This window comes from Falco biarmicus, chromosome Z (assembly GCF_023638135.1).
Source record: "Falco biarmicus isolate bFalBia1 chromosome Z, bFalBia1.pri, whole genome shotgun sequence".
NCBI lineage: Eukaryota > Metazoa > Chordata > Aves > Falconiformes > Falconidae > Falco > Falco biarmicus.
In genome coordinates this window covers 76,099,410-76,125,796 of record NC_079311.1, presented here as the reverse complement: position 1 = coordinate 76,125,796, position 26,387 = coordinate 76,099,410, and the positions used below count along the sequence as shown (strand labels likewise).

The following is a 26,387-nucleotide window of genomic DNA, read 5'->3' as shown; positions in this document are numbered from 1 at the left end:
ATGAGTGAGCTTTGTTCATTTGAATTAAAGAAGGTGCAAAGCCTTCTGCACAATTTATACTTACAGGCACTTCTGCTATCTTAAATGGCATTTCTGTACTCCTTGTCCCTCTTCACACAACTGTGTACCCTTCTAAAAGACAGTTTGCATTAAGAGTGCATTTCTTCTTGTTCCTTCCTCGCCATACATGAATTGCTAGTTTCAATGCTCTCCAGTAGTTGTTATTTGCTCCTGATTTGACAAAGAAGTCTGAGTTCAAGTGGTGAAACTAACTAGCAGGAACAGATGTCCATTTATGAAACAAATATAGCAATCCCAAGCCAATATTCTCTCAAAGTAAAAGGGACAAACTTTCTGTATAAAATATGGGATACATCATACTATACCTAACATTCTTCATGCCATGTTTACCTGGCTGGCTGTAAAAATGGAGTAAAAAGATTTTATTTTCATCACAAAATCTTTTCCCTCTTAAACTGTCTTTCAGGCACGAGACAAATTAAACTGGACACACTTAGTACTTGGTTGTTTTTTCCCCCTCTTTGGAATATATAGATATATTATTCTGTGGTTCCTTTTTATCCTAAAACACATGCTAATAATTAAATACAAAACCTTCCCCAGACATGCTAGTAACTTACTGCTAAAAGGCTTTGGTTTATTTCTGCTCCTTCCATTTTTGTTTGTCGATCTGAGTCTCTGGCATCAGCTGCTCTTTCACTGCCAGCCAAGTCAATGAATGATATTCTAGAAAAAAACAAAGTTCCATTTGTTCTAGGGGCTTTTTTCTTTTTCCTTTTTCTTTTCTTCTTTTTTACATCAACACAGGACATCAGAAGAATGAATAGAAACAACTACTTTTGAAAAGATAGATACCCACTGGAAATATCTGAGGCCCCAAAATAAGCATAGTAGCAGGAACAGTGTCACAGCATCCTGGCACAAACACAATCATTATAGAAAGTGTAATGGCGTGTGATGAAAGTGCTCCACAGTTTAATGGACAAGCTGTTTAAAGTGCAACACACTGATCTTTGCAGATAATCACTGTGCTTGTAGTTTCATAAGAACACAATTAAAGAAATTGTAAATTTCTTGATTCTCCTTCCAGGTAAAGCAAATAGCTGCCCTATCAAATGGAAATTCAGAGCAATACCAACAGAAATTTCCAGTGTAGCAAGTAATACACTGAGCTTTCAGTGTTCCTTGTCCCTTCCTTCCACAAAACTCAATCAATCCCTCTCATGTTCCCCAGCTCTGGGTGCCAGCTGCTGTACTGACTGTTGCACTGTATGTTTGTCTTTGCCTTTCCTTCTTTTCCTGGAACAGCCCCGACTTCTCTTACAGGCGTATCTTGGCATACTTTCCCCACTCTAGCTCCACCTCGCTTTCAGTAACAAAAAAAATGGCACACATGCCACACCTACATAACCACATACACTACTATTTCTAAGCCTGCCTGTTCTGCCTTCTCCTTTCTCAACTATTTGTGGCTTTTGCATTTTGCCTTGTATTTAAAATAAGATCCTGGAAGTACATCAACATGGTAATTGCTGGAAGGGTGTGTCAGCATGTTTTTTTGACACTCAGCACTAATATAGACACCTAGACCTCTTTCCTCAGACCTGTTTCTTGGGATTGTTTAGTCTGGAGAAAAGAGCACTGAAAAGAGTCACAATTAAGAGTCTTCAAATATGTAAAATGGCTGCTACAAGAGGAAGTAAACTGCTCTTTGTCTGCTGCAGATAGCATCAGAGTCACACTCTCAAATTATCGGGGAGGTTTAGGTGAGGTACTACAATTCCTCTGACCAAAGGCAAACATCTCTAATGGAATCATCTCCACCTGAGCTAGTCATCCCAGGCTCCCTTTGTAGTCAATTACAGGACAGAGGTGCTTTGAGGGGCAAATCCATCTGACCTAATTTAGGATGACTCTGCAGAATGGCATCAACTGGATCCCAGAAATGGCTTGCTTTCTATTGACCTCAAAGGTGACAGCCTCACATGTGGACATGCCCTTGGTGGACATCTACCTGATTAACACGAGACAGGAAAAGATTTCTGACACTGAAGATGAAGGGATGGATTCGATTGCCAAACTCCTTCACTGGAAACTTTTACAAACAAGCCTGACAAAGCTCTCACAGATGTGGCTTAAGTACTTTCCTTGGGAACAGAAAGGACTGTGAAATTTCTCAGAGTCCCTTTGAACCCTATCTTCTGATTCAACTCACAGCTGCTTGCTAACTCAACACCTCCTCATTCTTTGCCTCCTGGATGTGCCTGGGCTTGACTTCATCAGCCCTGAGCACTGCCACTTCTAGTCTTACCTTCCAAATGTCCTGTTGGCTGTGTCTTTGATTTGTATTTGGATGATGGCATGAGATCGAGAGGAATCAGCGTTGACTCCAGTAGCTCCAGTGCTGCGTTCTTTCCCCCCCTTCAAAATCACCTGCAAAATAAGGGGGACAAAATGCAAGCAAATTGTAAAAAATACAATCTCTCAGAAAGAGATCTTGTCCTCCTAAGATGGGGAAACATTAGGAGGAATGGTTCATTACAGTCTTCAGATTCGGTGCAAGGCAGTTGTTAAGTCAGACTGGATCCTTTCCCATGTTAGTTTCACAACTCTGTATACGGACTTGCTTGCAGTGACACTACAGAGCTTAGAGAGCATACTGTAGGTAAAAAGTTGTTGCATGGCACGTTCACTCAGATTTGCCAAATATCCAAACTATAAAATTAAAAGCAAAAGTATGGCAGTAATGAAAGAAACTTAAGACTGCAGACATAACCTAAAGGACTCATGTGACGATTTGCCGTGTTGTAAAATTTCACTTTCTCATGTAATAGATGGGTACTGTTAGCCAGGAAGTTACAGAAAAAATACAAAGTGCTAAAAATCTTCCTGCGTTTCTGCAACTAAAAGAAATTACACCAGCGTAAGTAACAAAGTTAAAAGATCAATTATACTCAATACAGCAATAAAATAAGAAAACAAGGAAGAGAAGCAAGGCAAAAGGACAAAGGCTCCTTCAAGATATAAATCTGGATAATTCTCTTTTGAAAACCTTTAAGGACTGTCACAGAAAGTGTAGCAGCAACTGCAGCAGGGCATTCATAAAAGTCATTAATTTTGTTTCTGATTGTAAAAATAAATTAAAATATTATCTAGCAAAATCAATACATTCTCAGTTGACAGACGGGATTATTTATGCATTTCAGTGGCCACTTCTCAACCAGCAACCTAACCAACTGCTGCAGCTCCCGATCATTATTAGTGCTAAATGCTGATAATTTCTGAACCAAAGCCAACATCAATGAATAATGAATAACTACAGACGTATTCAAGACTCTTTCCATGTATCTGTTGCAGACTATTCAGATGCTCTGAGTCAAGCCAGTGACATTTCTGTGTTCAAAAGGGCCCTGTGGACAATATCAGACATCTTTTTTGCCACGGTAACTGTAAGAATAAAGCAATTTAATAGCTCTTCTGTGTGTGGAATGTGATAATACAGAGGAATTATTTTATCAACCATATAGCACATTTACACTCTAATTTACAGAAGTATCACCAGCATGTCCCAAAGCTTGGAGTTAACGGGAAGACCAAAACCAAAATTAAATGGAATATAAGTGGACAATACCATGCCGGTTTTAATGAGTCAATTACACTATCAGGCACTAGTAATTTACACTTCCTTACTGAAGTGTAAAGAAATTAAACTATGCAAAGTCAGGCTAAATAGAAAGCAGATTTAAGTAGCTTGCTTGCTGCAGGACAAGACAGAAAATTTGCCAGTACCTTTCTAGGGCTTAACCAGACAGGGAAGGAAAACTGAAGTCTTGCTTGTGCTGAATGTCAGCTACCATTTAAATATCCTCATTTTACTTGGCTATTTTCACCGATCATTACCTAAGCAGTCTTAATCCTAATTCAAATCAATATCTCAGTCTTGAGTATTTTCTGATTTCTAGTTCTATTACTTTTCAGATTTATATCTTTTGTCCCACCATCTGTGTAGCTTTAATATATAAAATTTAAGTTCATAGAAGCCAAAGAAACCACACTGGGAGAAAAACACCTACCTAGCTTTCAGGATCCCTTGCTGGGACACTATTTAATTTCTGGAATAGTGATAGAAGCCTGTTTCTTGGAAAAGATCTTTCCATAAGGAGTGGCAGCAGAAGCAACAGCTGTAAATCAACAGCTTGTATGCTGCTAACACAAGTCACTGTGACCCAAGAACGTTACTGAATAAAGGCACTTTCAGTAGTGCTCCTCAGTGATCTGCTGGGGTTACCAATTTCAGAACCTTAAACAAGAACATACAGCTGTACTACACAATAAAAACCAATCTCTGTAAATGATTATCTCACAAATCAGCAAACCAGGCTGTAGAAGACAAAAAACAATCACAAACATAGAGGTTACCTCTAACAGTAGATCTACGGAGTCCACCTGCACCTCCCGCAATCCAACTATCTGAACAACATGCTTGCTGTCTTCTCTTGCAAAAAGTCTGAAAAAGAAACAGTGCAGTGCATAACAGATTTCAGAAATCTCAAACAGCAGCAATGAAGACATGTCAGTGCTATGACACTGTGAAAAAGCGATCAAGACGACTGACTGAGGCACAACTGTCATTAATTTATTTTCAGAACTGAAGTGCTATTTCATTTATAACGCATATCACTGACATTTCACTGTTAAAGACATTAGCAATGCTTTTCTGCTAGTTCAGGAATATAACAGAGCAGGGAAATAAATCCTCATGTGTCTATTTTAGAGCTCCTGTCCTTCTTCAAACTGCACCTCAGACTTCTCTAGGAAGTTCAGGTTATAAGTTATGCTCTGTTCAGTTTTGCAGGATTTTTGCAAAGGATTTTAAGTAGCTCAAATAGCCACAGAGTCAGACTTCAGAGCATCTCTTCTATGAATCACAGAGAAGCATTACAGCGTACAGCAAGAATACAGACATGAGGCACACAGGAGGAAGTGTAATCGTCTCCTTCAATGACACATAAGATAGCTAACAGACATGCAGAGAATATAAGGGCACTCTTCCTTAGTAAACTGACTCCTTACATGACAGATTACACCGCCTGCTCCTTAAAGACTGTTTTGGAGAAACGGAACACACACGCACAGAAATAGGTGCTTCCTTTGTGAACAGACGCTCGCTTCCCCAGGCAAAAAGCCTTCCCTTGAGCCCTCCAGTGTGCTCTAAGGATAGTGCTCTCAAAGCTGATAAATGCCTCCAGCTGAAAGGTAACATTCCTTCAAGACCATTGAAAAGATTTCACTGCTGAGATCTTAACTGACTGTTATTTTATTTAGACATTTCAGACCACAGTGGTCTTTTTATATCAGGTAAGTACTGAACTGTCCCAATTTCCATTCCAGATGGAGCTCCTGTAGGAGTATACATCCATACAAACAAGCCTGGGACTGAGGTGCTACTACTAAGGGTGCTGGCAGCATCACCTGCAGAGGCTCACTCCAGTTGAGTCACTGGGCTGCTGGGCAAAGGTGTTCAGGGAGGAGGTAAGCAGGCTCTGCAGTGTCAAGCACAACAAGGGGGAGATCAATGGGATCTTCAGAGACTTGACTGGCAAGAACTGAAGCCCCACCAGCACAGGTGGGACAGCCAGAGGTTATGCTTGAGCAGGGAAAGAGAGGGACTCCACAATAGTTGGCATAAGAACTTCTGGCCACTGGAAGGTTCCTTCTCTACCTGTGGATGTTCAGCTATTACATTATTATAGTGTAAGCAAAACAGCATGAGCTCATATCTCAACCATAGGTCCTTATTCTTACTTATCCCTACCCCCAAACAGTAAAAACCAGGAGGCCCTATCAATGCCATAGGATTTAGTGTTGGATTCTGTGCCTTCCTCTCTAAGGAGCTCCTAGGAACAACCCTAATTAAATACATAACATTTGCTAAAAATAGTAATACATTAAGTGTAACTGAGGAAACAGTAAATGATTTATAAACAGTAGCCAACTGATTCATAACCATAAGTTTATTGAAAAATGTATTTTTATTTAAATACCTCTTCCTTCCATTGAGCAGGTCATAAAGCTGTCCGCAGTAGATTTCATAAAAACTGATCAAAACAAGGAGATCTTTTCTTGACTGTGGTGCCTCCAGGTGTCTAAAGATGTCCTTGGCAGCCAAGGCATAGAGTCCTGGGTTCCGGTGAGTACCTATCATAGTGTAAGTCTTGCCAGCACCAGTCTGCCCATATGCAAAGCACGTTGCATTGCCTCTGTAAAGATAACTTGCATCTTTAGTGTCACATCTGATACATTCCTATCTATTAAAGAAGATTCTGCAGTGTCAGTATCTATCTGTAATGGCCTCTTAGCAATGAGGTTTGGTTTGCTATCCTATCTGGGAAATTGCAAAACACTTAGCAGTGATTCCCAAGCATGTCCTATGGAGGTCTGGCATGTCGCAGAGTGCTGGCTCTCTTCCATTCTTCCAGATGCCAAAAATGTATCTAAGGAAAGTAAGCATTATTAGTATTCTTCCAGCTGTTTAGATGCTGCAGAAACACCATAGGATTATGAGTGGGAACCCTACTAATGATGAATCACAGAGAAAAATAGCTGTGACATGAGATGCAGAACAGCCAGAAGTCAGGCACTGTATTAATGCATGTTGTACTTGATGAAAATTAACATTCCAGCCCTGTAATTTACTGAGCAGGGTTGCTTTGTCTCAGGCTGCAGTCCTGCAGGCAGCTAAGTCAGTCTAAAGAGTTGTTGTTGCCTAAGGGAAGGTCTTGCTCTTTCCTTCCCTTGCTTCCAGCTGTGTGACCTACCCCACTGACCCACCCCTGCTGGTGCTGGCTCTGGTATTTGACTTTACTGCACTGAAACAACAGAAAGCTTTCCACTCTTTCGCAAGCCAATTTTCTGCTGTTTCAGTGAATTAAATTACCTCTGAGAGGATGACAAAATATGCCCACACTGGCTCCATATAATCTATGGGAATGAGTTTAGTGACCAGTAAGAAAGAGGATCATCCCCTTTCAGTGACAGAGAGCAGTTTGGTTTACTCACTCCAGCTAGTAAAACCAGAGTCTTGGCTTATTCCAGATTGCTCCATCTTTGTCATCATATCACGTTAAGATTATAATGACAATGCACATAAAATGCCACGGTCTCAGAATATGGAACAAATCTACCTTAAAAAAAGACTTTTTAGCTGGCTCAGTACCCTAGCAAAGATATGAGTAATAATGTAGGGCTGCAGTAAGCACAGTGAACAATCTCTTGCAGTTTAGACTGCAGAATTAGCTCACCATAGTGTCAGATTAGACCAATGCCAGTGAACGGGATTCAGCAGGAGGGACAAAAAAGTTACAGAAAGCTGAGAAAAAACAGTGGCATCTCTTCTGGTGGCATTACTGGATTAGCTGTAATGTGAATTGTGCCTTTAGTGATTATTACACAGGAAGCACAAGCCTTATTCTCCTTTTTCACTTTCCTTTTCTCAAGAGCACAATACCCTCTGTCTCTGCTAACGATGCTTGGAGATTTGCAGCAACAAAGTGCTCCATTTTGTTAATTTTTAGCATGGATGCATAATCCTTTCCTTCAAAGACTCAAAATTGTAATTACATTCCAGCTTGTTACTTTGCATGAAAGTAAGATCACTCCTGTAAAGCTACCATCAACTTCCCATTAGTCAAGAAGTATGTGATTATGACTAAAAACCTCTAAGCAAATATAAATCAATAAAATAAAAATAAATCACAAGGTTTATTAATAATTTCTATTGCCTTGTGAACCATACATGCAAAAATACCTCACAACAGTTTCATGAGAGGTAATATTATTGCTGTACAGATGAGTGTGCTATAACACACAGAACCTTTGTTAAAGTGGAGATTAGATTCAGAAATCCTGACACACTTTTTTTCATTCTGCACTGTCCACAGTGTCTCTTTGTTGCACCTGAGGTCCATTTTTAACTTTCTTTGTGATTAAGATTTCTCACCAAATGTGAAGAAGGTTTTCCCGGATTTATTTTGTAAAAATCGCAATCAATGACATTCTAAAAGGGGAAAGTATGTGACAAAGGTGAAATGAATGTATTTTTCAAAAGATGAAAAGCATAAAGGAAAACTAAAGCAGTATATGAAATCAGAAAACAACACAGCAAAAAATAACAAAACGTAAGCACTGATGCCCTACCCGTTAAAAATATGCTGAATGAGAGGATGAGCTGTCTTCATATACACATCATGATTGGTACATGACTCCCCAAAGACTTCATCAAAATAAAAAACATGCTGAAAAATAAATATGATCTTTACATGAAAATGAATACGTTTCACTTCCCCTTCACCCCCATTCAAAGGTAAAGTTAAATAACAGAAGTCTTTCCAGTGACTTCATATGGCTTTGGATCAGGTACAGAGTGATCTAGCACATTTACCATGTGGCATGACATATGCAGGAACACATTGTTATGACTAATCAAAAGACTGAGGGTATGGAAAAAAAAATAATAAAGGAGGCCAAGATGCCTTAATTTCCCATCATTCTGAAGTAGAACCTACCACAGCCTTCTGACAAGAAAATGTTAATTACAAAACCCCTGTTCTTTAAATGAATCAGCCTACAGATGTACAGTAAGACTGTAACAGTAAAAAGAACTCAGAGTCGCTCTTGACTGTCTTAAACCTAGTCCTCAGTTGTGATTAGATGTCTGTTCTGCAGACTTAAACTTGTGCCAGAGAAGATAGAACCTATTTCTAAGAAAAGCTGGACTGTATTGTCTTGAAAGGAGGCAAGAAACCCCAAAATTTCCCACTCCAGATCTGACCTAAGCAGCCGGGGCTGTGGAAACACTGCAACAGAGTTCAGTACAGGCTCCTTCTAGGTTAAGAATAGTGTTTGTAGGGACAGAGACAAACATCACATTTTCAAAAGAGCCTCCACAGACTGGTGTCCAACATTTCACTCTCAAATTCACTGCAGTGTAAATTAAGATGGCAGATCTCTGAGAATGAGAATAATTTCAACAATCACAAACACACCATACTAACGCACAGGCAGATTAGATCAGGGAGTCTCAGCTGCTACAGTCAGCTCAGAGAGCAGATGTAATCTGTGACAGGCCTGCAGTTTGGGTCCCTCCACCGTCAAGCTGGAATATGCCCCAACACCTCCCATTTGCTCTGTACCCCTTGCCGTTCTTTCTATAGGAACCAGAGATTGAGGCAGGGCGAGTAGCCAGACTTGGAAATAAAGAAGTTTTCCTGGGTCCTATAGAATAGACACAGCTGTTGCCATGGCATAGTTTTGTTTGGACTACACTGATTGACAGCAAGATTTTGTTTGTACTGACATAAAATTAATTATTTTTTTTATATTAAAATTTTTAAATTAAAAAAAAATTAAAGTAGTTATTATGCACTGAGATACGAAGGTGATAAGCATTGTATAAATGCCAAATATAGGTAGTCAGATGGAAGGAACAGGGTGGAGTTGCTGCATGTGTCACACCATAAAAGGTGGTACATGAACTGGGCCCAAGAGAGCTGTGAACTGAATTTTTACTGGATACTCCAAGTTGTTCCTAGGACCCAGACTGTAAAAATAACACCCAGTAGAGTGAGAATGGCTTGCTGCTCTCTAGAAATCACTTATGGTCCTGGTGCTGTCAGTCAAAATTGAGAATTTGAACTATGACAGTACAAGGTGCTTGGGATTAAGAAACAAAGACCAAAAGGGAACTTAATTTTCAAAAGCATTTGAGAACAAAGAGAAGGAGGGAATGAGGGTGTATGTGATTCATTGAAACAGACATACAGTGCTGAAATAGTGAAAAGGAAATTCCTTACTGAAGTACCCTGGCCAGCTATCAGGAGACTGCAGCAGGCAATTCTCCTGCAGCAACAGCATGTAGCAGAGGGTTTTATTTTGACACTTGCAAAGAAAGCTGCAAGAGACATACTTTTGAGGCTTAAAATTCTGAGCTCAGGTTTTCTGCCACAGGCTGGCATAAGTCAGAAGCAATACAAATATAGTTATGCTGAGCTCACAGAAGAGCCCACCATCTACTGCAGTGCAAGAAATGCAGACAGCCTGTTTTGCCTCATGGAAACTCCAAGCACAATTTGCTTTATCCCAAGCGACTAGCAAGTGCAAGTGACTGGCTCATAAACACAACATTCAAGTGGAGCACGTTACCTGTAATATATATTGGGTGAGATCAACCGCCTCCTTCTTCTCATGAAGAAGTAGCGTTTCTTTATCTTTCACTGTGATGATATTAACCTCCCCACGCCGCTCTTCTCTCAGGCCTAGAGGACGTTTTCGGACACACACTCTGATTTTTTCACTTTCTGTCCATGGAGTCTCTTTCTCAGAAGTACTGGATCTGCAACAATAGTGTAGGTTTACATTTTAAAAATCAGGTTAGTACAGAATCTAAAATATGCATAAATTCGTTAGCTTTATCAGATAAATATTTCCGTCTTTAGTGGCGTATCAAAAAAACCCAAAACATGTCTCATTGTTACATGGTGAAGTTTCTGCTGTTTTTTCCTGAATAGACTGATGTCTTTTGTGCACTTTTGTTAAAAGAGTAGTTGTGTTTATACAGCTACATTCCTGAACTTGTTGCTAGACTGGCATATTTTCAGTTGTCCTCAAACATATGATTCAAACTGGAATAATATGCAAGCTAACTTAATGAAATTTAATTTTACTGAAATTATTCAGACTCATGATTGGTCACTTAATAATGTACAGATAAAAGTATGGGCAGATCTTGAAAAGGAAAGAGTATAATATTTAGTTGTTTTTCCTCTTGTACTGACTTTCATTCTTTCTATTACAGGCTGTCAAAAGGCTACAAGTAAATGGCCCAATCTGGGAAAGAAGAGAGTATCACCAATTCCTATGCAGTTGAAAGAAAACTTGAAATATTGATCTCATCATGTCTCCCCTTTCGTCTTTTTTCATTAAAAATTATGTGGTTTCAGACCACAGGCAAAGTTATGCTCTTGTGTTTTGGCAAGCCTACTTCAGTTCCCTTCGACACGCCTCAGAAACATGAGTTCATTTCATGTTTCATTGATTAACCTGCTGTGTAAAGCATTTTGTGATGCAGCACCCAGAATATGCTTGACTTCAACCAAAATGCATTCAGTTTGGCTTCCCCTTTTTCAAGCTGTTTTCAGCCAAATGAGTAATGATTTTCAGCTTGGATTTGAATGTCAATTTATGAGAAAAAAATAATTTTGATCAAGCCCCAACTTGCCCAAAAGTAATGTTTCTGCCATGCTGTCCAAATGCCCTTCCAAAATCTCTTGATGTGGCAACTGAAAACTAACACATTTGTCTAGTAAACTAAAACCAAACCCACGAGCTACTCCATATCTCAGTACAACTATGATGTTGTTGTATCACTACCGTGGTGCTGAATGATTCCCCAGAAGCATACACCATGCAGATCATAGATCTCAAGATGCAGTCTGTGAAGACTACACACAAGTAATCTTTACTTGTAATTGGAGTCCCTTTAATTTTAGTACATCTTTCCATGCAGACCAGGATCAGGCCCTGTGTTTAGATGGAAAATTCTTTCCCCTGAAAAGAAAGGCAATGATACTTGAAATAAGATGCTTCATAAGCTAGTGTGAGCTTATGGATATCACTAGGCACAAATGTTGTCCAACAAATGATCAGAGGCTGCGAAGTTTAATTCTCATGTCAGAGGCTGGATTTGGTGACCTTCAGAACAAGCCCATTGTGCTCTAAGAGCCTGAAGGAGGAACGACTGATTTTAAGATTTGGAGAACAGAAAAACTGAAGCCTTGTAGGCTCTGTTTACGAGAGAAAAGGCATAAATTCTTTCTAGTATAGAAACGCATTTAGATGAATATATTTTGTATGGGAACAGAATGAATTTTAATTCTATATGCTGAACCTGAAGTTTAGATTTTCTATTAATCTTTCTTAAGTAGAAACTGTGTTTTATATGAAAATTTTATTACCAGCAAACCAAAAAATCTTGACACAGATAATTAGAAACCTTATTAGGCAATAGGTTAGAAAATGACTATGCCTGTTACTGTCTGCTACTGTCAAAATCAAGCCATTTGCTGTGGGCAAGTGTGAAATATATTTAAAAGAGCTCTCTATCATTCTACCATCTGAAATCATGCCAGTGTTTTCCAGTGTTTCTCACAGATGAGACTAAATTAGCCTTTGCAGTGGTCAGATCACAAGGTGACTGGGAATGACGGATTCAGTGAAGGAGTTAGCTTGCTAAACAGGAATCACAAACCCAAGCGTCAGCAGACTGGCCCAAGCCTGTAATGCACAACATGTACTCTGTGGCCAAAACAGGAGAAAGAGAAAACTCAGGCATGTCAGGAAGAGGATGCTGAAAGCCCACAAGATGAACCATAATGCTAAGCACAGAAGAATGTGCTTAGGAAAAAAGAGAACAAAGGAAGAAAGTGATAACAATGAAGAACATGGCTCTATGACAGGATTAAAATTCTTTAACTCCTCTAGCTGAGCCATGAGGTTATATTTTATCATTTTTTACTTGCCAGCACTGTGAATGCCCTGCCCTTTTAGTTGCACCCTGGCCCAACTTCTAGAGAAGACAGAGAATGTACTAAGATGCCATTATATGTAGGAGGTTAGTGAACTTCTCTGGAAGGGTGGGATGAATTTTTTCCCAGTAAAGGGGAGTTATAAACCTCTGTCTTCCATGTCACAGTTTAAGTGCTCTAACTAATATGTCACCTGAGTACCTTCCCATTGTTGCAACAGCATCTATCCCTCCAGGCTACATGCATGCTTAATGGGAGTTGTAACTGACACTTGACTCCATGGATCCTCCCATACACCACAGCCTTCCCAGACCAAGCCCCAGCCTCACGCAGCTACATCTCCTCATCACATTTTAAAACAAAACTGCCATGATAGCATTGCAACAAGCTAGATGCTGGTAGTATGTGTGCAGAGCTGTATGTGCTCTACTGCTGAATCAGGAAAAAAGTATTCTGTGCTTTAACAATGTTGCCGGTGGATTTACCAGTGGTTCAAGATAACCATAGCCCCTTCTTACCAGAGGGAAAATTATGAAAGTTACAGACAATGTGCTTGGGGAGCAGCTGCAAGGCTTCCTTCTCATCACCGCTTCTATATTCCACCCCAGCTGTATTAATTCTGCTTATTTTTAAAGCTCCAGTTCAGAAACGTCTTTATAAAAAAATATAGCCATTACAACTTGCCAAACTCATCAACAGACAATGCCATATTTTGGAAAAATAACATTTTGCAAGATCGTCTCATGGAAAGAATAAGAGAAAGAAAGATTGGCCAAGACACTAAGAAACAAATACTTCTACCCTGAAAGGCAATAAAGACTATTCTTAGACAACCTTGGTGACTAGCAGCTGGTGAAATTCAGCTGATTCCTTCTACCAGGCTTGGCAAGTTGCAAGTGCTTATTAATACCTCTCTTCTGTATAAGATTTTGCATTACTCTGTAGTGGTAGGGTTGCTTATTTGGAGGTGATAAAGACAGATTCTTCTCCACATTGAAGAAAGAATTAATTATGACTGATTTGAAATATAATGAAATAAAGGTGACTGATTATTACCTGATACAGGAATGAGGTAGTCCATAATTATATCCTGAAATGTGAGTTATTCTTTGTATGATAGGAGCTTCAGAATCCCCCAGAAGAGGAGCAATATCATCAGAAACGGTTGGACAGCTCAGGTCCTTTTTTGTGCATATTCCAGGAGTATTTACGTCTCTTCTAGTTAATGTGATCAGCTCTGGATCATGTGATTGAATGTGTCCCAACATTTCCCCTACACTGTTCTTCTCTTCATTGGCACTGAAGTCAGATGAACCATATGATTCAGATTCAGAGTCTTTAACTGTTCCATCATTTTCTTCAAAGAAGGACTCAAAACACAACTGTCTACGGGGACCTGATCTAGTCACCTGAGGCTGAATGAAGAGGCTGCTTGGTCGAAAATCTTGCTTGCTTAAATTTGCAATGTCTTCCTCTTGCGTAATTTTGATTATTCTTATGAGCTGAAAGAGTCGTTTGCGGTCATTCATGTCATGGACCCCCAGTTTGGTATAATCATTCATTGAAACTTTGGCAAGCTCATCAATCTTCTTAAGACCAAAGGCAGCAAAATGGGGATAGTATTTTTCAAGTTCTGCCTCACAAAGGCATTCATAAAGGCATGATGCCATCTTCAAGCTGAAGTCTACAAGAAATGAAAAAAAATATTGGAATCATATGAAACATCACATGTAACAAAGTTACTAATGAAAAAACCACACATTTCCTGATGCCATTACCTGCAGTTAGGCTAGAAGCTTAATTCCAAGTTTACAATGCACTAGACAGCCAGACACTACAGAACACAGCAATAACAACAGTAAACTAAACATGAAACAAATATTTTATATATGAAACTATATTTCAGAGTTACAGACAATACACAATGATGTGCAAGAAATGCACAGTGCAGTGTTACTTACTGTTGCAGAGTTCCCACACGCCTGATGTCTATTTGATGAATGCCGCGGCTACTGAAACCCTGTCCTCAAGCTACAGAATGTAAAATGCCTAATTTTAGACACTCAATTTAATATCAGGGCATGTGGTCTAATGTGGTTCAGCTATCCCTGGTTAACTAACCAAAGGAGAAGAAACTGCATTTGTCCTCACCTCAAGCTGAGCAATTAAGAACATTCACCTTATAGATGAACTACAGCAAAGTTGTAGTTCTGTTGTGTAACTTTCTCTTGTATGTCATGAATCTTGTGACAATTTCTGAGTGTACTTGACAGAATAACCAAAACATTATGTGAAATCTGAAACACAGAATTTCTCTAAATCTATATATGCTACTGGAACGCCATACTTGCATTCTTGGGAAACCCAAAAAAAGCAGCATGCATCACTGTAAGGTGTGCCAAAAAAACCCTCAACTCCTTCACTCAAGTCTCCCTAGCAATGCATTGTGCAGCTGTCTGCATCCAGATGGATTAATATGTGCAGATATTTTTACTTGCTCCATAAAATGGAAAAATGATAGCACTTCAAGTATCCATTGCCCACTGCTTTTGCTTCCCCAGATATGATAAATCTTTCTGGATCTGAGTGCTTTCAGGAGATAACTCCAGTGTCTCTCCATCCACGGAACTGCAACCTCACAACCTATGAAAACCAAACATTGACTAATGAAGGAGTAACAAATTAATTAACCATGGGGAAAAAAAATCAAGCAATCATCATGGTGATAGGTTCCAGCATTTCTAATTACTTTAAAACTCAAGAGCAGACAATTTTCTAAAAGATTTGGTCAGGTTCATACATGACAGAATTCAGGGGAAATAGCAGTTGTCAGTGAAACCCTTTTGGCATTTCAATTGGTAATGCTCTAAAAGGAATGCCTTTCTCCTTATTAAAATAATATCTTAATTTGTCCAAGACTGTAAAGTTTGTTGTGTTTGAAGACACTCTTTCTAAAACAGGCACATAGTTCTTCAAAATAAACTGGGTTTGTAGAGAAATAAGAGGAATATTGGTAGGTTTTCAAGAATCCTAAATTTTTAATGATAATGCCACCTTCTGGCAAAAGAAAAAAGACAACTTTCTTTTTTTTCTTATAATAAATAACAGCCAGTATTCCCTCAGTTACTGTCAGGATCTAATTTTGTTTCTTCATCTGAGAACATTGTGTTCTGGGGCAGAAAAATGTAACATTCTTCAGTGTGGTAGTGTCATATCAAAGTCCAGGTCTCGTTCCCTGCAGAAGTATGGTGGCTTCACTGAAAACAGGATTGAGACAAAAGCCTAAGACTTCTTAAATAGTTGGATGTAACATATCCAAAAAAAGCGAATCAGAAAGGAGGTATAATTCTCCATGAGCACCCAGTTATAAGCTCAGGTAGTCTCAGGCCTAAGAAAAACCTCTCACTCAATCTGTATTACAACATTGCTTGTAATTCTTAGCTATTCAGTGTTTGCCCTTCTCATTTAGCTGGCAGAAAGACAGCTTCACTTTGAAATTTTCACCTTCTTCTCACATAAGGGACCACTTTGGCATTGACAAAAAGATGCTGAAGCTGGTCAGTGAAACAGTGAAGTCCGTGACAGTGCATCTTTACCTACTAATACACAAGAAGCTAGCATCAAGAGAGAAACAGTTAATGGTGATATACCTTACTACTGGAACACATGAGATGTTTGAAGGGGCCTATCAGCCCATCATCTTTATGTGGCAAACCAGAGTTCTCTACAGCTTACTTCTTATGCAAAGAAGCCTTACAAAGATCTTAAAAAGCTGCCAGATATCAGTAGTGAATAAGTACTTGTAAAAAAGCATTAGAATTTTATATAAAGGGACCAACTCAAAGCACAGAGTAAGATCACAGCCTATCATCAGAAAGCTCCTCCTTTTCAGTAATAGAGGGGTTTTTTCAAGGTCATAAAGCTGGGGAAAAAAATCAGGCATAAGTAGTAGAAATGAGTGTTACATTACATGTATTCTGAAAAAAATTAACACAAAATTATGCTCTAGGAGCTGATCCTCCATTTTAAAACACTTTTAATTATTAATTAGCTTTTACACAGACCATTTCATTCTCAATGCACTTTTCAAAGTGGGGAAAAGCCTGACCTTCAGAGATACTAACTTAGTGAGTCTCAGTTACTGTGCATAAAATAAATCACATAAAATCCCTACATAGACTATTTTGAGAATAAACCAGTGGTAGGCCACTATATCTTGATCCTTATTAATCTCTGATATATTAAAGATCTCAGTGCACTGTTCATTTTAATAACATTCACATACCCTGTTATCCCACTGTAGCTTACTCATATTTACCTGATAGTTTTAGCTGACTGCTGATACTCCCGAGTGTCACCACCGAGACATGACACAAGTATCACTATATCCATACTTTAAACTGGGGAAATTAAGTCATCACAAAGTGAAGAAATCTTATGTGGCACACCTAAAAATACAAACTAATGCAACTATACACTTAATCATGCAAATAATCCAAGATAATTCTGAATCACAAACTCCAGTCTGATCATTAAATAATTGTATTAGGCACAATTTTCAAGGGCATCTGTTCAACATAGTACTTGTTAATCAGTGTACAAAACCTACAGAGCACCTTGTTTACCTGCCTAACATTTTGTGTTATGCAATATAAATACCTTATAAAAACAAAAGTTAAGAAATTACAAAATTTGTAAATGCACATAGCAGGTAGGTATGTTTCCTCTCCTGACCACAACTGTAGCGGTGTATTGTACTCATTACTTGTGACCACATATACCCCAAACAGACAGGCTCTGACTGTGCCAAAGTGTTTGCTGGTTTTTGAAGTGCAAAAAGCAGAAGACCAGAATGAAGCCAATCTGCCCATCACACAACAGAGAAAAGGGTGATTTATTAACTCACACCATCAGTCATCCACCTTTATTTCTTATTCATCTGAACATCAAGCTCCTTTTTAACTGTGATACAAAGCCAAATCTGACTTAGCCCTCCAGAAGTGAATGGCTAATTTGCTTTTCCACAGCACCACACAAAATGGATTACCTTTCATCCTTCTGAACTCGTTCTTCAGAAACTAGGGTATGCCTGTGAAGAACGGGGTCAGGGTGTGGCTGCACTTTTATAAACACAAGACCCGTAATAAGAGATCATTTGTACTGTAACATGAATTCATAATTTTAGTTTAATGCAGTAGGCACGCATCTATGAAACGGCATTTGATGTTGCAGCAGATCCCTTTGTAAGATCATAGGATTACACTCCGCAACTCCCTGTGCACGTACACAACATGGTATTAAACATTCTGTTGCTCATTGGACTAAGTGTTGTAGCAGCCTGTTTTGAAGGAACAAAGTTGAATACTAGCAATAGATAACCACTTAAAGTTTCAGTGTAGTAAATGTAATTGGAGAGGAGGGAATACTTTTAATGTTAAATGACAACTATTTTACAGTTGGACCACGATGCAGGGCTTCTCCCTGTAGCAACACCCTTACTTCTTTTGCTACTAACACAGTTGGTTACTAAAACTACAATTAATTTCATTCCTCTTTGAAACAGACTTAAAACCAACAACAAAATGTTGGGGTTCTTTTTGTTTTCCAACAGTATTTTTCAATTGGCAAGAGAGTGCTATTTTTTATAATCATTCCTTCATACTAAGTATAGTCTGGTGACCTCAGCAGAAGAGACTCCATCCTACAGCTGATCCCAGACAACTGCTTAAAACAACAGCTGCATGGAAATGGGAAGTGTCTAATATTCAACCACACGCTAAAAAAATAATCTGAGTTATATTGGGATGCTGATTATTTGAAAATTGTGCCCGAGCTTCTCCTGCCTGTAAAATTTACCAAATAGCTTTCAAAATTTATTTTATAATTGTGTCAAAACAAACCACCACGCATCTGGAATTACACTGTATGACTGAGGAGGGGGGCATAGTTACTGAATTTAGCCCCGCAGGGATTTAGAGCTTCCCTCACTGAATTTAGTCCCAGACCGAGGAACTTTTTAGCTTCACCCCCTGGAAGAAGGGGTGTAGGGCTGAGGCAGGGGCCTCACACCCTGCCAGCTGCCAGGCCGCTCCTGCAGCAGCCGCTGCCTCTCCCCTGCCACCCGCGGTGTGCCAGTTCTCCTCTCATCTTTCCCTGCGCTATTCCACTAGCAGCTTTTTCCTCTCCCTTCCCCGCACACACCAGAGCCGGGCGGGGCCCGAAGGAGGGGGGCAGCCCAGCATACCTCGCCGCAGCCAGCTCGGAATCTACGGGGGACAGGGCTGAGGGATGCCGCGGCGCTGCCCCACCACTCGGGGCAGGTGATGGCCCCGGGACAACCCCCCCTCGCCCACCACCACCACCCCGGCGCGGCCGACCCCTCCGCCTCCCGGCTGGCACCCCCGCAGCCGCCACAACCACTCACCGGCCGCGGCGCCGCTCGGCAGCAGCGACTAGGCCGCGTCTCCATAGCAACAACGCTTTTCCCGCTTCAAACGCTCGCGCGCAGTCTCACACCGTCAGCCAGCGAATAGGAAGACGGAGAGCCGCGGATGGGGCGTGTCCCGACGGGAGAAACCAATCCGAGATCTTCGCAGCCGGAGGAGGCGGAGCCTAGAGAAAGGTGGGAGGGGGAGGGAGTAGGGAGCGAGAGGGGGGGAGCTACGGCCCGCGCCTGCGCCTCTGCGATTGGTTGAGGCTGCCTGCGGTCGGGCGGCGCTCCGCCTACTCCTCGGACCGGAAGCGAAGGTGAGGGTGAGGGTGACCCGGGCCCGGCTCCGCGCCCGGCTCTTGCCGTGTCCCGGTGCGCGCCGGGGCTGTCCCGCTGCTATGGCAACGGCCGGGGGAGCTCTGCCCCCACCCCCCACCCCGGGCCTGGCGCCCCGGTGCCCGCCCCGGCGGGGCCCTGCCCGCTCCGAGCGGCCTGGCAGCCCCCGGGGACACGGTGGGCCGCGCTCTGCGGGCGGGCGGGCGGGAGGGAGGGGAGCAGGGCCGCGGCGTGCCTGGTGGCGGCGGGGGCCAACCCCGGAGGGGTTTATCCTTCCCGGCGCTGGGCGCCGAGCGCGGCGCTCCCCGGGGCTCCCGGGAGGTGGTGCTGGTCTCCCGCCTCGGGCGGGCTCGGCTCTGCTCGGGGCCGGGGGCGGGCGGTGGGGTTATCTCTCTTAGTAGTTGGTGGCGGTTAAAGAGCGGTGAACCGTGAGAGCTGAACGCCGGGCTGGCGCTCGGTTGGTGGTGAAGCACCCTGTGCTGTCATTTCCCAGGCTGGCAGCTGGAGATGTCCCAGTACCTCACTGGACATCCCAGGGAAAAACGGTGTTGTGTAAATTTATTGCTGAGATTGCATGGCTCTATCAAAATGCCAGGCGTTGCCTGGAACCGGGAATTGCTTTAACATGTATTTCTCATCTCCATCGCTTTCTCTCTTTTCCCGTGTAGGACCCATTGTCCTGGCTGTGTAGCTTATTGATTACAATATTTGTCACTTAAGAGGTGTGTGCCTTTCTAGTGAAATTTAAACACTGAACACGTGTGCCAAGAAGCTTTTAGTTCTGCCATGTTTTTTAGTTCTGCTCATTCCTGGTCCAGACAGCCGAGAGCCTGTCCTTTGTCATTCATTTTCTCAGCTCTGCGGCTGGCATCTTGAGGAGTTCTGTGCTGCAGGGGATCTGTCTTGGGCAATTATTTCTCTATGCTGCTTCCAGTAATGCTGGGATAGTATCTTTGTGCAGGGCCTTTCAATATTTGAAGTGTAAAGCTCCAGAGTGTTAGTTGGTGGGTTTCCTTTAATTTTATTTAACTTTTTCCTCCCTATGGTGTGGTTTGTAGTATATCATCAGCGGAGAAATGTCGGGCAGGTTACATTTCATGCTTCTTGATAAGTTTTTTTTAAAGTTTTGATATAGGTTGTGATTTCCTTGTTTTAAAAGGAAAGGACTCCCATTTTTTTGCAATTAAAAGATTGTTAATAAGATGCAATTTAATTATGTATTAGCTGCAAAGGGATGGACAGCTCTTAGTATGTGCTGAGATACATTTGCTGGCTAAATACAACTAGTCTGTTTCAGCTCCATGTTGTATGTTGTTCCTGCTTGATCTTTTGTGCTTTTCCACAGCTCTTCGTGCAGTTAAGAGGGGCATGGCAGTGAGAGCTTGTGGCTTGATCATCTACAGGAGGCTGCAGTCAGGACCATCTTCTAAGGTCACTGATGGTATTGAATACCTCCTCCTTCAGACATCCTATGGGACCCACCACTGGACCCCACCCAAAGGTGATATTTGTTCTAATAACACACTTTAGGGTTGTTTGTGTTGGGAGTGGGTGAGATTACAGACTGAACTTTGGCTGAATGCCAAGGTCAGCTTAGAGGGGCAGTTAATCAGTTGACAGTGGCCACTGATTATGCTGTTTGTGCAGCTGAGTGGGTTGTTTTGTGGCCAAAATTATTTGCAAGTTGTGATTGTATAAACTATTGGACGTAACTGATTGGGGTTGGGGGGTGGTCACCAAATTGTGCTCCACAGGTATCTGATGTTTCTGGCAGGCACTGAGAAGACAACTGAAATTAGGTAGCTAGAGAAATTTTTACCTTCTCACTCAGGCCTGACCCTCCACCAGATACTGCTGTTGCCAATGCATGGTTGTTTGACCTTCATATAATCAGAGAGGAATCAGTTTGCAGTGCAACATTAGAAAGCAAACTGAAATCTGTGCCGATTTGCTTCAAAACACCTTTCTTAGAAGATGCAGGAGTTTCTTTAAGTTCAGGAGTCCTTTGATGAAGAGTGCGTACCTAATGCAGCAGAGGTGAGAAGGACAGCTAGGAGAAGTAACCTCATCAGCTATGTTCACCTAAGCCATCCTTGCTCATCAATGAGGCTCCAAAGACAACAAGCCCAGTGCCCCCAGACATATAGCAACACCTTATCTGTAAGGACACATGGCAGAGCCAGTGTTTGGTAGTACGCAGTTGCAGTCCTGGTACCAGGAAAAGTGCAGCACAGAAATACTTCAGGTTCCTTGTGGGTCTTCTTACACCCTCTTTTTACCTGCTGAGATTTCTTCCTGCTAGTTTTTACTTCTTGTTTCACAAAATGCAGTGCTCTTAAAGCATAGTGCAGGAGCAGTTTGTAAACAGGAATTTGCAGATTGGGAAAAAAAAACAACTTGTAACGGTATCAACTATGCTCCCCTGTTAAGGGAAAGAACAAAACTTTCCAAACATCCCCCTTTGTCCACTTGACCAAAAGCCTAAGGGAGTAGAGTTTGCAACCTACTGCAAATCTAAAAAACACATGCTGGGACATGATTGGTTGTTGTAAGAGGAGAGACCCATATGAAAAGATTCACTGGAATACAGTAGTTCTGGACAAGTGATTGAAATGACTTGTAAGCATTGCAGTAGGGAGTGAAATAACTTGTAGGCATACATTTATGCACTCAGAATCATAGAATTATCAAATGGGTTGGGTTGGGCTGGGAGGGACCCTCAGAGGTCGCCGGGCCCAACCCGCCAGCAAGGGGCAGGGCCGTCTCAAGTAGAGGAGGTTCTGAGAGCCCCGTCCAGGCTGACCTGGGAGGTTTCCAGGGACGGGGCGCGCCCCACCTCTGTGGGCAACGTGTTGCAGCGTTTTGCCTCCCGGTTGGTCGCAGCGTGTTGCCTTCCTTGTACGGAGCGTGAGCCGCCCCTCGTTTGGTTTGAAGCCAGTCCCCGCTGTGGTGTGGCTGCAGGCCCTTTGACCAAGTCGGTGGCCATTGTTCTGGTGAGCCCTCTGGAAGTGCTGAAAAGCCACAGCAAGGTCTCTGTGGAGCCTTCTCCAGGTGTCTCCCAGCAGACTAAGCTGTTCCTTGTAGGAGATGTGTTAATCCTTATCATCATGTTTGTGACCCTCCTCTGGACTCCCAACAGTTGTGTCTTTTCTGTGCTAAGGGCTCCAGAGCTGGATGCAGTCCTCCAGGTGGGGTCTCGCTGGAGCAGAGTAGAGGGGCAGAATCACCTCCCTCAACATATTTTTTTAAGGTTTAATAGATCAAAAGCTACATATCAAAGCCATAATCTGATGGCAGCTTTTAATAGCTCAGTACAGATTCGGGGACAATGAATGAAGGGGAGCTATAACGTTATATATTCTCTGCAATATGAGTCATCTTCAAAGGAAGTCTCAGGTTGTGTCGTGCAATAACATAACTTGTATATGATGCACACATAGATTTAATGTGGCAAGAAGCCAAAATGAGAAGTTGTAATTTCTCTCCAAGACCACACAAAAGACAATTTACTACTATAGCTGTACATTGGTATTTTAGAATTTGCCCAAGCAGCTGCAACCCTTATGGGATTAAACTGGATTTGTTTGTATCCCCCCACGTGAGCTTCATCAGGCTCACTTCTGCTCCTAGAACTGTGACTTTGCACTAGCTGGGGCTGTTGGGGAGGGCATGCAGGTTTCGTTTTCTTCCTCGTATTGGAACTGCATTAGTGCAAACAGCTGGTAGGGTCTGGAAGCTGTGGCAGTCCTTTTTCTACCAAGTAGGTACACTATACTGCACAAAGCTGGAAACTTACTGAGCTTATACTTGTGCTTATCAACAGCAAGGTGAGGTGATTGCCTTTCACTTTGCTGGAGAGCAGGAGGATGCACTGGTGTCCTTTGAGCTGAAATTGAACCTTGGCCCTCCAGCTGTATTGCTACTTCAACTCATTGCACATTTGGTGACAATGGATCATGACTGTCATAAAAAAATAGTGGTTACTTACTGTTCATGGATGTTCTGTGGGCATTTGCTGTGGGTACTGTAAAAGTAAGCCAGCTATGCAAGGCCAAGGGGATTAAGTTTTCCAACTGTTAGTCCCAGCTATGGAAATACATACTTTGTCAAAAAGGAGACAGCTTGACTTGCACTGCTGAGATTCAGGGAGAAAATATTTTTACTTAAAGCCTCAGTCTGTTTGATCTCAAATATCCAAGGTGTCAAGTGCAACATCAAATGCTGTTTTCTGTGCAGTTGCTGCTTGAAATGGAACTGTATATTACATTTGAGATGATGTCACATTGTAAGAGGTGTTTAAGCTTCTGATATGCAAAGAAGTGAGTGAAGCCTGTTGGGAAAGCAAAATGAGCTTCCCATATACTCCAGTTCTAGTACTAAAGGGTGGCTTTGTGTACCAAGCCCTGAGGAAAGATTGATCTCTATGATGAAATTACGGCTATTTGCAGCCAGCTACATAGAAAATAAAGTGACATCAGGGGCAAAATAAAGCTAACTTTTTTTTTCCTCTTGAAGACTCCCAACTCCTGCTATGTTGCTTTTTTGAGATCTTGCTTGGCTTGTTCTATTTATGTTCTTGTCTGCAGCTTTCATGAGAAAACCAAATCTGACATTTCTCAACAAAAGTACAAACAGCTGTGGATGTGTTATATTTATCTGTTGTTTGTAATGGCAATGTAAAATAAATAATGTGTCCTAGAAGAACTACGCATCTGGTGAAAGGAGTGGCTTTTAGGCTTGCTGCATTTCAGAGGGGAATATAGGAAAGAAATAAAAATACCCCTAACTGCCTAACTGAAAACCCACCCTTTAAATAGCATTTATTGGTGCCTGGTCCCATTGCTTCTGAGCTGTTTTGCGGAGTTGAGCCTTAAGCTCCTGTTGGGGGAAAGGGCTGAGGAAGAACTAACACTCTTGCAGATGAGTAGTGTCCTCCCTAACTAGATAAAGGAAAAACACTGATGAGTCACTCAGTCCTCAGTATGATCTAAGGTGTAACATTACATCTAGAGGAACTAGATGGTCCTTAAGGTCCCTTCCAACGCAAGCCATTCTGTGATTATGGGTGCAGAGTGTTCCAGAAGAGGAGAGGAGGAAGAAAAGATGCCTGGTGCTGACAGGCCACTGGGAGTTTCAGAAGATGTGGGGTAAACAGTGATCCTAAAAGCCACAAGAGAAAGATAAATTAAGACTTGAACGTTGGAAAAGCAATCTCTGGTCTCCAATTTCAGTTTGCTTCTGTATGAGCTACAGTGTACTCTCATCTCTGTCTCCCAATGTTTCCCAGTTCTCAACTGAATAAACAAAATTTGAGTCTCCTTCCTAGAGACTTACTTTTTCACCTTCTTGACAGGCCATGTGGACCCAGGAGAGGATGACCTGCAGACAGCCTTCCGGGAGACGCAGGAAGAGGCTGGTCTTCAGGCCAGTCAGCTCACCCTCATAGAAGGGTACAAGAAAGAACTGCACTATCCTGTCCGTGGCAAACCGAAGACTGTCACTTACTGGCTGGCGGAAATGAAGGACTGTAACACAGAAATCAAGCTCTCAGAGGAGCACCAGGCTTTCCAGTGGCTGAGGCTAGAGGATGCCTGCAGATTTGCAGAATATGAGGACATGCAAGCAATGCTGAAAGAAGTGCATCAGTTTCTCTGTTCCAAAGAGTAAATGCTTTTGTGAAGGAAAAGGGGAACTTCTGAAGAACATGGCCTGCTTTTATTATTTTTTTTTTAACCAAGGGACGAACTACATGCCTGCAAAAATACACTTTTCTTTTTTAAATCCATACAAAATCAGTGAAGATACTTGAAGCTTTTAAAGAGCTTGTGCTTTTGTCTCCCCTAGCTAATGCAAAAAAACATGGTTTGATTGAACTGTGAGCCAGAGATGTCTGAATTGAAACTCATAGCTAACGAAGACTTCCTCTGTCCCTGTCTCCTTTTCTTTTTCCTTTTTCTTTTTTTTCCTTGAAGTGCTGAACAACTACGCACCTTTTTGAAAAATCAAACACTTGACATTTCTGGATTTGCTGATGTAGAGCTACAGAATTGAGAAAATGAGCATATGGGGATTTTAAATAACAAAGTATTTATTACAGAAGTTGCACCTTGCATTTCAAATGGGGAAGCTGTAGTTCTGTTCCCAGCTCTTCCACTGATACACTGTGTTACTTGTTAGATCATTTCAGGTCTTGTTTGTTTGTATCATGGATTTATGTACATCACTAATATACTGTTATGAAAACATTTTCCATCCAAAGAGTCTTAGTAAACAGTTGCCATATAGTATTTAAATGGTAAACTTGAAGCTCTTTTTTTGCTTGTTTATTTTCTTTTTAGCTCTTTAACAGACACCTTAGCTATACATTTGTTCAGGGGGGTGGGAAAGGGAAATCTATCTAATACAGCATTTTCTGCACAGAGTATCTTAAGCTGATGTGCAATCTTGCATCTATTGAATAACATATGTGTTTCTGTGGCTTCAGCCCACACCCATGTGCAGGCAGCAGGGCCATGTGTACTGCCAGTGCTGTGCTGTAGATACGCTGTATGATTGCAGAAGCCTGCAGTGGTACCAGTGAGCCCCACCTGCATCAGCTTTCTTGTGGAGACCTCTTGTGATGGACATTAGTCGATGGCACTTAGTGGGAGCTGAGGTACGATTAGGCATGTTTTCATAATAATGGTTCATAACCTTTCAGATGTTTTGGTACATAAAACACAAAAAAAAATAGTGATGGCATTATTAAAATTTTTAGGGGAGGAATGAAGTTTTCTGAATCCCAGGGAACTTTGTGGGAGAACAAGTATCCCTTTTTCCCTGCGTCTCCTCTAGCCTTTGCTGCTTAGGCACTTGAACTTTGCAAAGCAAGTAAGCGTATGAGAAAGTGGGTTCTGCTTCCACTTTGTCTTCCTCCTAGCTGCAGGAGTGGAACGAGGGTCATCAGCATCACGTCAGCCCTGAAGAAGACCTGCGATACGCAAGATGCAGCATAACCAGGCTGAGAAATACAGGCAGCA

The 26,387-nt window shown here is 41.7% G+C and overlaps 2 protein-coding genes across 5 annotated transcripts in view; one reads left to right on the top strand and one right to left on the bottom strand.

The window, feature by feature from the left end:
- Nucleotides 1-19,103, bottom strand: part of KIF24 (kinesin family member 24) — a 33,722-nt gene extending 14,619 nt beyond the window's left edge. The window contains exons 1-8 of one of the 2 annotated variants that reach the window (XM_056323881.1): nucleotides 19,027-19,103; nucleotides 13,659-14,286; nucleotides 10,222-10,411; nucleotides 8,218-8,315; nucleotides 6,066-6,281; nucleotides 4,441-4,528; nucleotides 2,333-2,454; nucleotides 642-747 (exon numbers count right to left, since the gene is read on the bottom strand). In XM_056323881.1, coding sequence (XP_056179856.1) covers nucleotides 642-747; nucleotides 2,333-2,454; nucleotides 4,441-4,528; nucleotides 6,066-6,281; nucleotides 8,218-8,315; nucleotides 10,222-10,411; nucleotides 13,659-14,272 — 1,434 coding nt within the window. In that variant the 5' untranslated portion in view covers nucleotides 14,273-14,286; nucleotides 19,027-19,103. Of the gene's footprint in view, nucleotides 1-641; nucleotides 748-2,332; nucleotides 2,455-4,440; nucleotides 4,529-6,065; nucleotides 6,282-8,217; nucleotides 8,316-10,221; nucleotides 10,412-13,658; nucleotides 14,287-16,920; nucleotides 17,066-19,026 lie in introns of those variants that run through there. The other variant, XM_056323880.1, reaches the window with a different exon arrangement.
- A 163-nt stretch (nucleotides 19,104-19,266) lies between these two features.
- On the top strand, nucleotides 19,267-25,661 carry NUDT2 (nudix hydrolase 2). Of its 3 annotated transcripts, none has more exons than XM_056323913.1 (3): nucleotides 19,267-19,349; nucleotides 20,714-20,869; nucleotides 24,722-25,661. In XM_056323913.1, the coding sequence occupies exons 2-3, from the start codon at nucleotides 20,737-20,739 to the stop codon at nucleotides 25,033-25,035; spliced, it is 447 nt and encodes a 148-aa protein (XP_056179888.1). In that variant the 5' UTR covers nucleotides 19,267-19,349; nucleotides 20,714-20,736; the 3' UTR covers nucleotides 25,036-25,661. The 3 variants fall into 3 exon arrangements, with proteins under 3 accessions (XP_056179888.1, XP_056179886.1, XP_056179887.1); XM_056323911.1 differs by lacking the exon at nucleotides 19,267-19,349 and adding an exon at nucleotides 19,364-19,545; XM_056323912.1 differs by lacking the exon at nucleotides 19,267-19,349 and adding an exon at nucleotides 19,631-20,090.
- Nucleotides 25,662-26,387: the final 726 nt, after the last annotated feature.

Bases quoted from the DNA above. Each gene is read 5' to 3' on its own strand.
- NUDT2 (XM_056323911.1), top strand. From the start codon at position 19,431: ATGGCAACGGCCGGGGGAGCTCTGCCCCCACCCCCCACCCCGGGCCTG. The intron at 19,546-20,713 runs GTGGGCCGCGCT...GCTTTTCCACAG, and splicing joins TGGCAGCCCCCGGGGACACG to CTCTTCGTGCAGTTAAGAGG. The intron at 20,870-24,721 runs GTGATATTTGTT...CCTTCTTGACAG, and splicing joins CCACTGGACCCCACCCAAAG to GCCATGTGGACCCAGGAGAG.